General features: G+C 42.0%; 1 protein-coding gene across 7 annotated transcripts in view; it reads left to right on the top strand.

Annotated features, from left to right (window-relative positions):
* The window catches only part of LOC128738316 (poly(rC)-binding protein 3), a 286215-nt gene that overhangs the window by 14854 nt on the left and 258158 nt on the right, over positions 1 to 13203 (top strand). For all 7 annotated transcript variants that reach the window (XM_053833361.1, XM_053833358.1, XM_053833360.1 and 4 more), the window contains exon 2: positions 7610 to 8104. In XM_053833361.1, the coding sequence (XP_053689336.1) occupies positions 8015 to 8104 (90 nt within the window). In that variant the 5' untranslated portion in view covers positions 7610 to 8014. The remainder of the gene's footprint in view (positions 1 to 7609; positions 8105 to 13203) is intronic.

The raw sequence follows: 13203 nt of genomic DNA, 5'->3' as shown, positions 1-13203 counted from the left end.
AAATCTTCGATTGGGTGCACTGAGACATATTTTACGGGTCATGATTTTAGATAAAAATGGGATCCAATGGGTATTCAGGAACGATTGTGTTTTTTGGCGTAATGCGATGATGCTCTATCCGGCCAAAACACGTATTGTCCATTTGCATGATGTTTTTGTAGAAACGGGATAAAATTTTTCTTCAAACAATCGTCTGGTGCATCTTAATTGATAACCAAACCAGAGGGCTTGTTGTTGAAGAAACGAGAAAGAGAACGATGTCACTCTGCATCCATAATTTTGGCTGGTCTTCCACTACTTTGCTTGCGAATAGTTGTTGGACATCTTAGGATATGGTAAACAGTCGAAGTCGCAACATATTCGCTTTTCAAATGTTGTACCGTAAACTTTTTCCCGAGATTTCTGTGGAAGTTCGTAGAAGTGTACGACGCGCTCGCGGGATGCTTCTTGTTTTGACGCCATTTTAAGCAAAACTTGGCAAGCATAAACAAAACAAAAAATACTGACAGAAAGAGGAGAGAAAGAGCTATTCGCAGGCACCAATTAATAAAATTTAAGAAATAGAACTTTAAAAGAACACATGCATGGTCTGACGCGTGTGGAAAACTACAACGAAACAAACTTCTCGGGTCTCTCTAAGACGTTTCTGAAATCGAGGGCAGCATCAAAATGTATTTTCCTGAAGAACTCGCGGACTTTCACCTTTGCTGTGGCGTCACTAATTGTTAAGCAACGACAGCCTAGCAAGAGAACGGTATAGTTTTACGACAACGTACCGTCGCTTTCGAGAAGGCATCGAGGAGAGCAGTATCAACAAGTGGCGTCAGCGATTGACCATGTAATTTTGCGGATTGTGGAAATCCTGTGTCACACTAGAAGGTGTGGTAAGAGCAATCAAGTTGTAACGTAAAGAACCTCGTATTGACAGATATAGGATAGACAGAAGTAAAGTCAGATGTCAGATGAACTCCGCCTGCAAATGACGGATCTCTGTAGAGGCATGTTAGAACGAACCTGATGCTACTGAGAACCAGAGGCAAAGGGGCCAAAGCTCCTTAAAAGAGGATGGTTTTAATAGCTGTTATCCATGGCTGTTACGTAATGACCTGGATGGATAAACACCTAATTCAAGGTGTGTCGCGAACCGTGCCGAGGGATGAATGGTGGAAGGGGTTTTATAAGTACTCAGCCACAACGGTGTCTGTGGAGTACCTGGGCGCCTTCCACAGTAATTTGCTCTTGTTGCATTAAGCCGGTAACTGATGCAGTAGACCATTTCTTACCGAGCAACCTCTCTCTGCCGGAAAACAAAGAAACGAAGGGGCGGAGATGAGAGAAAGGGAGGAACAGGACCTAAATGATGCTCTAGCAGAAAATCAGTTCTGCTCCTCGTCTATCCTCAACACGCCGACTCGTAGTGAGTCGAGAGACGAGGATATGGCTCCAACTCGTCATACATGAGTCCAGATTCATTCTGCCGAAACTCTGACTGTGTTCTGAAGGATGAGCTGAAACAATGGGAAAACCGAACAGTCATGGCCAATTAGATGGCCGTATAATCGCTCAAACAATCGAAAAAGTTTATAACTCTGGGTATTAAGGTTACTCAAAAGTTGCTAAGATCTCAGCACGCAAACCGATCTTGTGACAGGATATTGTCCGAGTAAATATCTTCAGAATTTCGGTTTCGTACAACATGATATTTAACCTCAGAATACTTGCTTTGCAATTGTGAAGCACTAATAGGACGCAGACTGCTGTTTCTACTAGACTCAAGTCATCCCTGATTGGCAACTGTCTCGCTCCAGCTACCATCCCTTTCTCAATAAGTGTTAGTTAAGTTTATAGCCTTCTGTTGAAGGAAATAAACGGGGCATACCACAATAGTTTAAAATACTGGACGCAGCGGTATGAGTACCCAAAAGAAGGGGAAAAGAAAGTCAGATGCAAGAGAATCTCCATTCCATAATCCATTAATTTATTATTGAAAGCTATCTATTCGTAAATGCTGCAAAAGATGTGTATGGATGTGAGGTGGGCTAATCAATACGACGGCGTAAAATAAGTACAACGATACGACTATTTTCTCTTAAAATATTCTCAGCTGATCAGTGAGCTGAAAAGCGGTAAGGTTGCTGAGAAGGATCGTATCCCGGCTGAACTTCTAAAAACGGGAAGCGAGCGACAGTACGAAACAATCCACAGTGGATCAGTGTTAGAATCAGTGTTAGGTAGAGTCCTTCGTCGGCGAGTATCAAGCTGGTTTTCGTGAGGGTCGCTCCACGATGGATCAGATGCGTCATATGCTAGACAAGTTCCGGGAGTACAATTTTCAGAATTGAAGCGGGGTACGATTCAGTCAAACGAAATGAGCTGTGGCAGATAATGTTAGAACATGGCTTTCCGATGAAACTAGCTAACCTGAATCGTGTGACCTTGGATGGGTCAAAATCATGCATCAGAATATCGGGAGAGATCCACCGCTTTCATGACTTTGGATGGACTGAAGCAAGCGGATGCACTCTCTGGCCTGCTATTCAACATTACGTTGGGAGGTGCAATACAGAGGGCGAACGTGGAAAGGAACGGAACTATCATCACGAAATCTCACATGCTTCTTGGTTTTTCGGATGACGTTTATATCATCGGAATCAACCGTAGAGCAGTGGAAGAGGCTTTTTCATTTAAAGCAGCGAGATTGGGACTTTCTATTAACATCGCCAAAAAAGCACATGGTTGCTGGCAAGGATCGTTGAGTTAGATAGGGAACGATATGAAATAGTGGAGGAACTTATAGAATTCATATAGAAAAACAAAAATTAAAGGACCACCGAAGCTAGGAAAATCATACACCAAACTAGTACGGTACACTTTGTACCTGCCACTCCTGTTTCGCTACTGTCTATCTCTGTAGTTTGTTAACATTTTCAATGCTTTTATTCATGATATTTTCGTAGAAATGTATTAAAGGGTGAAAGAGATATTGAAAAAATTACTGATGCATATATGCTTTGAAGTATATATTGGATGAAAAATTCCAGGAGATTTTAATGAGATATTTTAAATGAATTTCTTCCCGTCCAATTCAAGTTAACCTGATTCATATGGCTTTATCGCTAAACGACAATTATTTTTAAACTGCAGTCTCGTTTGGCATTCGTCATTAGCCAGTAGGATATTTTCGCTTATCAATAGTAGTATCAGCCAGCGCGCGGTATCAGTAAAACCCCTTGCAGAGTGTGGACGCCGAACGGACGGACGCACGGGAGGATTTTGAATTCACTCAACCATCAAAACCAAAACATACATTACAGCCGTCCAAAATATCGTGTTTGCAGTATGTTGTACAAAACCGCATTACACCATCGGCCGATTGACCGACCGATCCGACCGTTGTTAGAGTGTCATCGTGTTGCTATCGCGCTGTTCTCACACCGATGGATACCGACGGAAATCTGTTATCGTACGCACTTTTTCCCCTGTTATCGGACAGTATCGCGCGGCTTCAACCAATGATTGATTGTGGTAATTAGCCCACCTAGCTGTGTAGATAGATATCTTTACCCCCGAACAGAATGTTCGGGTGCGTACGACCGCATATCGAGTATGACCACGCGATAAGCGACCGCACAAACATTTACATGTGCACGAACTATGCGGCGTAGTTAGTTAGTTAGCTCTTATTCGAGCAGTCCAGCTTTGTTGCCGCGTTGAGCCCACAGATTAGCATAACCAACATTACTAATTGTTTCTTTTCGGGTTGGTGTTTCTCGGTGGAACATTTTATTGATTTGAGACTATTTCGTAGTTACTACTAGGGGTCTTCGGTGGTGTATGAAACAATGCGGGAATACTGATATAAATCAACTAGCACAGATAATTTTTCCATATTTTGTTTGCATATCAAGATCAAGATTGCCTCGAGGTATGACATTGGTCCAGCGTCCAGTCGTCGTGTCTTCGGTTCGCAGCTGAGAGAGGTTGTCAGAGTCAATAAGATCCTAGCACTAGCACCGTAATTGTCCTGTACTCTAACAGCTGGCTGTGAAGTCTGTCAGAAGGTCAAATTTTAAAAGACGGAATATAACACCTGATAAACTGATGATTGGCCAATAAAACACCCCATTTTCTTAGTAAATGTTCCAAGAATTGCAAAAATAAGACATGGCATAACATTTGACAACTTTTGTAAGGCGCATTCAATAATCAAGAGAGTCGATGCGTATAGTATTTACCATCGTTTGGTGCAAAAATATTGAAATTCGATTAGGAAATCACATTTTAGGCGTTCACATTTTTAGATATATTTTTGAAAGGACTCTCTCACTTGCCCGTAAGATGTAATCCTATGTGAAAAACTTACAATTAAAATTTTATTTTCATGAGAAGATGAAGTTCGAGTGTGCTAAATGTCACACACAAATCGAAGAAATCCAAGCTGAAGAAGAATTTGTTTCAAGAACAGGCAAGCATGCACTTAAACAATGAATTATTTTCTGCTGGAAACGTAATAAAATAGCAGTAACTTTGAATATTTCTTCCTTACTCAACTCGTATAATTGGCTAGTCTAGTGTAGTGTTTTGATTTTTTGTTTTGCTTCAATCTGCGTATTTTATGAATATTTAAATCAACATAACTCATCCCTTTTATAACCACGTAGAAGCCATACTAGCACAATTAGCTAGAGGTTTTCGTTTGTAAATTTCAGTACCGCTTTCGAATGTTTTTCCTCTTGTTTTTGTTTCAAGTCTAAATGTAGACATTCCGTCGTTCCGTACTCTGACAATTGAGTTTATACATTCATCATCCTCTTTTATAGGTTGCCATCGCTCGTTACCTTCTAAAAACAGCGCTTTATGTTTCTTCTGGAAACGTGAGAGTTAACTTTTCATCTCCCGAAGCCATCGTCACACACACGGCTGCTGGATAGTTATTGCGTTGCGTAACTTTCACCAGTTTTCACCTGTGAACCGTGCACAGCAATTACAAGATAGAGCTTCAGATAGTTTGCCCTTTTTTGCTGCCGCTCCGTCGAAGTTGTCGTTGTACAAAAAGGACTCTTCACCTTTACAAACGGTCATGAATACGAAGAGCGAGCAAATACGAGCTGTGTCATCCTCAAGAAGCCTGCCGGCGGCCAGCTCCCTTAGCCGGCGGCGCGGCGGTGGCCGTCAACTGCTGGCGGCGGGTGGTGTCACAGCAGAGTACATGATTGAAGCCATGTCGACATGGTTCGTTGATAGATACCCGGGCGGAGAAAAAGTTACATCCCAACACCGATTATCGGACGTTTGTGTAGCTAGCTCACCGTTTACCGGACAGGACACGATGCTGATGTTTGCCGGTGACTTCGCTCGTGACAGGTTGCACATCATCTATTCGGCAACTATTAAGTAACTGTGCTGGTTGGGAGGATTGTGCTTTTCTGTTTCAAATAATACAGGATGATATTTGCGAATGTTGGTTTTATGCAGGGATGGTTCGATCACTTTGACTCAATTTTGATTCATTTGACAGTAGCGTCCTAACCGAGCAAAATTTGACAAATTGATGTATGGGACATTTGTAGATAATAACTAGATCTACAATTTTGCTGAATAAAAGGTTGCTGTATCTTTTATAGTTACAGTGCTACAATGCTAGTACCTCATAAGTAACTAAATGAACGTTCATTTAGTTACTAAAGAGGTACTAGCATTGTAGCTCCGTAACTACAAAAGTTACAGCAACACTTTATTCAGCAAAATTGTAAATAATAACGAGTTCTACAAATGTCTCATACATAACTTTGTCAATTTTTGCTCGGCTGAGACGGTAGTGTCAAATGAATCAAAATTGAGTCTAAGTGATCGAACCATCCCTGGTTTTATGTTTTAATATATCGAGAAAATATATCTCTCTAAGATGGGAGCTACACGATAATCAACATAAAACTGTTCACCAAAAATCAATTTCATTAAAGAAAATGTTCATCTGGTAATTTGCATGACAGGTATAAAAATAGTTTTGTCTCACACTGACTGGCTGGCCAGAAATTTTGTGCACGTATATTTTGTGGTACCATTTCATGTAAAAAGTTATATCGTAGGTGCTAGAATGGAAAAAAGAATAGAGTAAGACAAAAGAATTCTTATTATGATCCAATTTGCGTGCCCTTTTCCTCTACAAAATACCATCTATCAAGATTAACCTTGTTTTCCCAGTAAAGATACTTCTTTTGTTGAAACACTTGTGGTCTTGAAAACTGTTTCAAATGGCAGCAAGACGGATAACTACCCTTCGCCTTCCGGAACAAGCACGATTTATGGCTTGACCAGTACGGTTATTGATACTAAAAAGACTTCGAAAACATCGAACGTCACATCACACTAAAAATGCTTCCGAGCTACTTCTGGTTTTTTTGTTGGTTTTCCAAGCATCATTCCTTTTGTTGAACGTGTTACCAACTGACCATATCTTTTCAAGAAGTGTTTTCATTACTTTTTAATCTTCCCTTCCGTTAAAATGTATACCTTCAAAAACTTTTAAGCATTTTTGTATTTTTTTTTGTAGTATTGTTTAACGAATTCGCTAAAAGTAAATGTTGTATGGTGAATTGTATTAAAATTTACTTCGCAATCATATGGGTTTTATCCTCCAATTTTTTCCTAATAGATTTAGGTAAATTTTCAGACGTACAGAAATTCAAAAGGACATGCTCAGCTGCCTATACATTACGCAGAAATCTCGAAATTCAATTACCGTTCACGTGGGGAAAAGTTTACCCCCTTTTTCGTCTTCCAAATCATTCTCGGCTGCGTTTAACCTTTTCCTCCTGACGGGACGGGTGAAATTCCATTAAAGAACTGCTCACTTTAATTAGATTACCACTCGTAATAATCTCTCTGATCAAACGGCAAATATCACTTTACCTCATCAAATAAAATCATTTTCGCTCGTACCATCAATTTGCCCCCTTCCAGTGTGCACGGTGTCGGAAGGGCGGGTACACACATACGAGGGCGCGCGAGCACACATACAATGCTATCACGACTAGGAACAACTCCTCTAACTCTGTTTGTTTTTCTTCTCCACTTACAGGCAATTGATACTCGGGTCCCGGTTGTGCGATAGAAGTGCTCTTCTGGAGAATATCAGCCACCCAGCACAGTACTACTTCGGAAAGGAACACTAGCAAGGATATCAAGATCCGAGATTTTGTTATTCATCTCACATCGACCTAATTGATTCTACCACCATACCTTCCGCTCCTGCACTCTTGTAACCAAACGAAAAGAAAAACTCGAGTGGGAGCAAATAACTATTTACTGTTGTGCACCATTTCGTTGCGAATTAGGAATCATTTTTAACTCCCCACGGGACACTGAATCCGGAACAGGAATAGCTCATTTCACGATTAGATCTCATTTGCTATTGTTCGCAATAGCCAGACCGCCCCCCCCATAACAGACCGGTTCGGCAGATCGCTAGAATTTACCGCGCATCGCTTCGGTGTGATAAATTGCCAGTGACGTAGCGAACCGTTCTCATCGTCTTAATCTGTCCATTATCATCTAAAATCTTAGCCCTCTGCTTTACCCTTCCCCTTTCTTTTTCTCTTTCCGATAGGTCCTTTTTGAAGAGGTTAAATTCTTTCCTTGGCGTTTCGTAAAAGCGTTTTAATTTACTTAATCCTCCGGCGAGAGACAACCGATTAACATACACACACATACATACAACCCTCTAGTGAAAAAGAGTACAACAGTGCAAAAGTGAAAGAAGAAGAGAAAAAAGCTGCAGATAAGAGTGCAAAAGTGTGTGCTATAACAGTCAGAAAGCAAGAAATAAAAGCAGGAAAATTTACGTCTCGCTCCGTGAATCAGCAGCGAGCAAAAGTTTCGACGAAATTTTAAATTAATCAAGTTTTTCGCGCGTGTGAAGCTATCTAGTGAAGAGATTCTCGACCCGAAAGTAGTAGCAGCAGCAGCAGCAGCAACAGCAGAAACAGCAACAACGGCAACAGCAATAACAACAATGGAGGAAGCCAAGGCTAAGCTTACCGAAATCAACCTGTCCGAGGATCCGGCGGTGACGCTTACCATCCGGCTCATCATGCAGGGCAAGGTAAGCTGAATTTCCACTACTTACTACTGGGCCGGGGAAAACGAGATGACGGCCGAAAGCCGATGGGGGGTCGAGCGTTAATATTTCAAATGATCTTATTTACGGAGGGGCTCGGGACGTGCCAGCAGCCGTTTAAACGGCAATTGAAAGTAAGGATAATTGGAGTGGGAATTTCTATTAATCCTGTGGATTTCCGGGCCGGTGCCGGTGTTCGTACACGAACGAAAATGCTTTACTACGGTGCGGTGGTGCTGCTCAGCTTCGCGTCAAACGTTTACACGCTTCGGTTCTTGGGTTCCGGTGCCGGCCGGTGTGCGGCGGTGGTGTGGTGGGCGCTATTTTTACTAATCCGAAGCTTGTGCGCTTCCTGTGTTGAATTGACTGCTCTTTGTGATTAAATTGCGAATCGAAGACAAATCGTTAGAAATGGTGACTTTTATTAGATTGGATTTTTTAGTATATTTTAAATTGAATCGGCGATGGTTGCTATAGAAGCTCGTACTATAGAAGAATCAGCGTGAAATTAATTTGTGCTTCAATGCGTTTCATCTCAGAGCATTTAATTAATGATCGAAAATCAATTTTCTATTAAAGATAGCTAATTATCATTTTTGACGAGTTTAGAGATACAAGTAAGGTAGTCTCCTAGCCATAGTCTCCTAGCCAGTCTTGAGCTACGACACTGATCTGACAGGGACAGTGAAGAAAACTTCGAGCAGTTTGGCAACGAAGAGAAGGATGAAAACGAAGACAAGGAAGATGTTGATAACGAAGAAGACGATGAAGAGCCCGAAGGATCCAGTTAATTGGTGAAGAGCAACCCCAAAAATAAGAAAAATGTGCATGTGCAGGATAGGTGCCAAGAGCCGGAGGGGTGAAAAAACTCAGCTAGCTGCGCGAAAGCGGTTGGCGTTTAAACTTTCAAATTTGTTGGGCAAACCTTCGCAATGGTCTTTGTTCTACGCGGCCTACAAAACTTCCAATGAAATCTATGACTACATCCTACATGAACAACGAAAATCTAATAAGATGGTAGGAATCCCACAAAGGTGAAGCTCTTTAATTGGTATCAGATTTTCTTCTCCTCTCTGAGTCGATTCTGCGAGTTAACGAGAAGCTGCGTCGCCATTATGGACACCCGGAACAACTACTACAGAATCTCCTGGACAAAGTTAACCGCGTGGGGCCGCCCAAGTCGGATAACCTACGTAGTTTCGTTCCTTTCGGCAATGCCGTGGATGAATGCTACGCTACATCCCCTTACTTACTTACTTACTTACTTAGTTAGCCCTACGTCGTATGACAAGGTCTGCGTAGCATAATTCCCCCATCTATTTCGGTCCATGGCAACTCACTTCCAGTCCCGTGTGCACCCAGTGCTCGCTAGATCTTGCTCCACCTGGTCTTACCATCTCGCTCGCTCTGCACCTTTTAGTCTTGTTTCTAGCGGATTCAATGCGAAAACCATTTCTGCAAGATAGTTGACCGGCATTCCAGTAACCTATCCTGTCCAACGTATCCGTCCAGCTTGAACCACTTCCTGAATACTGGGTTCGCCATAGAGTCGCGCGAACTTGTAGTTCATTCTTCGCCTGCATACAACGTTCTCTTGCATACCGCCAAAGATGGTTCTTGGCATCCGTCGTTCGAAAACTCCGAGTACTCGTAGGCCCTCGTCTAGCAGTACCCACGTTTCGTGCCCGTAGTCTAGCGTTTTGTACTATGTGCACTTTGTACGGGGACTTAGATTGTTCGATCGCAAGTGTTTGTGGAGTCCGTAGTAGACCCGACTTCCTCTGATAGTATGCCTTTTAAACTCACGGCTGGTATTATTGTCATCTGTTACCCTAGAGCCTAGGTACACGAACTCGTCCACTACCTCAAACTCATCCATGTGCATGTCGATTACCACAGTACTACCCACACAGGTCCTGTCGCGCTCGGTCCCGCCTGCCAGCATATACTTCCTTTTAGACGTATTTATCTTCAACCTAATCTCCTTTGCTTCGCGTTTCAGTCTGGTGTACTAATCTTCCAGCACCTGAAATTTTCTGCCGATAGCATCTACCTCGTCAGCAAAGCAGATAAATTGACTGGATTTATTGAAAATCGTGTCCCGCATTTCAATCACCGCTGGTACTATATCCCCTTTAAGCGCAATGTTGAATAGACGAGACCGTCTCCTTCTGGAAGTCCCCTGCGAGTTTCAAATGGGTCCGACAATCTACCCGAGATTCTCACACAGCACTGGATCTCATCCATCGTAGCTATGATAAGTCTAGAAAGCTTTCCCGGAAAGGCGTTTTTATCCAGAATTTTCCATAGCTCTTTTCGGTTTACACTATCATGTGCGGCTTTGAAATCAGTGAACAGGTGCTGCGTAGGGACTCGGAATTCGCGGCACTTCTGGAGGATCTGCCGCAGGGGGATGATTTGATCCGTTGTTGACCGACCCACCATGAAGCCGACCTGATAACTTCCCACGAATCTATTGGCTATTGGCGATAGCAATATCGATGGATGATGACTTTGACGGGACGCTACATCCCCCAAAATCTGTAAAAATTCTAGCCAAAGACGCTCTGGAAATATGCTAGTGTTTAACGGAAAAACGACGGTCTTTCATCAGCCATGTTCCTTGGAGTTAACACTGCAAAAAATTTGGATATGGTTTGTTACCTGTTTTTGCGGAAATTTTACAATATCTTTATTGATAAAAGGTTGTCCGTAACAGAAGTATCTACTGCACTAGGCAATGTTCCCCACCTTGGTGGTGCCTTGGTCGCACCAATCCGACATCTCTTTAACTCATCGATTAGCTTTGATCGAAGTTTCCATCACATAAGAAGAGAAACGAAAACGTAAACAATTACACAGGGATCTCTGTTGTGATCGTACCAATTTCTTCGTTCGTCTAGCAGCTCATTACCAATGAGTAACACGGATTCATGCTCAAGTGCTCAACATCTACCAGTCTACCAAACACTCGCTGTCTATGTAATGGATTGTTTCGACGACCGTTCTCAGACAGACGTCATCTACACAAACCCCTCTTCTCCTTTGGTAGATTGAATTCCCAAATTGCCGTCGCTAAACGAGACAAACTCGGCATTGGAGAGGCTGCTCTACTAGTGGTTTAAGTTCTATCTGCAGAATCGTCTCGTATTTATCGGCGGGTTCCTTTCACCGGCTTTTACTGATTTTTTCGGAATTCTACAATGTTGCCATCTCGGACTGTTGGTTTTCCTTATTTATTTTGCCGATGTTTACATAGTGCTCATAGGTTCTTGGACAGCACTGAAGTGAAAGTCCTAACAATTCGGCGAACACAAATGGTAACAGAGGTCCTATGAATCTATGATGATTCTATGAATCTTATATATAAAAATGGATTTCTGTCTGTCGGGATGTTCCTTATAGAATCCCCCACTAAGAGGGGGGGCTCCCATACAAATGAAAGGGAACAAAATTTGGCATGTGGGTGTTTTTGGTGACAAGAATTTATTCTATGGTAAATTGAGACCCCTCCCCTCTCTAGAAGGGGAATTACGACTCCTCTCCCCTTTAAGAGGGGGGCTTCCATACAAATGAAATACAAATTTCCTCATAACTCGCGAACTAATCAAGCAAATGGAACCAAATTTGGCATGCGAAGGTTTTCGAGGGCAAGAATATTTTCCATGGTGAATTAGGACCCCTCCCCACTTTAAGAGGGGGGGCTCCTATACAAACGAAATACAAATTTCCTCATAACTCGAGAACTAATCAAGTAATTGGAACCAAATTTGGCATGTAGGTGTTTTTGGAGGCAAAAATTTTTTCTATGATGAATTAGAACTCCTCCCTACTTTAGGAGGGGGGGCTCCTATACAAATGATATACAAATTTCCTCATAACTCGAGAACTAATCAAGCAAATAGAACCAAATTTGGCATGTGGAGGTTTTAGGAGACAACATTTGCTATGGTGAGTTAGGACCCCTCTCTACTTTAAGAGGGGGGACTTCTACACAAATGAAATACAAATTTTCTTATAATTCGAGAAGTAATGAAGCAAATGGAACCATATTTGGCACGTGGGAGTTTTAGATGGCAGAATTTTTTTCTATGGTGAATTACGATCCCTTCCCCTTTTAAGAGGCGGGGCTCCCATACAAGTGAAATACAAATTTCCTTATAACTTGAGTACTAATCAAGCAAATGGAACCAAATTTGGCATGTGGGGCTTTTAGGGGGCAGAAATTTTTTCTATGATTAATTAAGACCCCTCCCCTGTTTAAGATGGGGGCTCCCATACAAATGAAATTCAAATTTCCTTATAACTTGAGAACTAATCAAGCAAATGGAACCAAATTTGACATGTGGGAGATTTTGCAGTCTTCTATTTATTTTATGATGGTTAGAGACCTCTCACCCCTGTGGTAGGGGGATATGGACTCATACAAATAAATCAGAAATTTTTGCGAAGCTTAAAAACTAATCGAACTCGCGAAATTCGAGACTCTTCCATAAAACATTAGTCAATAACAAGACCTCAAAAACTATCTATAGTAACACTAGATCGTTCAGGACGAGACGGCCGCGAGTGTTGCCGGCGACCCGCCGTCGGAAGCGCCGCCCACTAGGAGAGGCGACTCCCCGCAGAAATCACTACTGTCTAGGTTTATTTGTTTTCCTACGTCTACCTGGGTTTCCTGGAACGAGCGACAGCGAGTAAGGAGAGGATCGCGAAATGGTACTTTCCACAAAAAGTCTTCCGTGAAATGGTACATTCCGCTCAAGATTTTTTGCAAAATGATATTCGGCGAAATGTTGTACAATCATGGCGACTATTACTATACGCTTTCTGGCAATACAATGAGGGGACAGGGGAGTTAATTTCTGCTTATTGGTTACCTGGGACGCTTTCATAGTTACGTAAATCATCTAAGGTTGAACTCCTCAGAAACTAGCAAAACTCGAGATTGTGACAAAGATCATCGGAGATTCATGATTTATGTACAACACAGGTTAATTTGTGGCAATACGAAGTTTGTCGGGTCAGCTAGTAAATAAATAAATAAATCCTTGGCTTGCGTCGACTTGAAACTGTTCTCAAAA

The sequence above is a fragment of the Sabethes cyaneus genome, chromosome 2, assembly GCF_943734655.1.
Source record: "Sabethes cyaneus chromosome 2, idSabCyanKW18_F2, whole genome shotgun sequence".
Lineage (NCBI taxonomy): Eukaryota > Metazoa > Arthropoda > Insecta > Diptera > Culicidae > Sabethes > Sabethes cyaneus.
The sequence above is the reverse complement of the archived record's forward strand: the minus strand, read 5'-3'. Positions and strand labels throughout refer to the sequence as shown.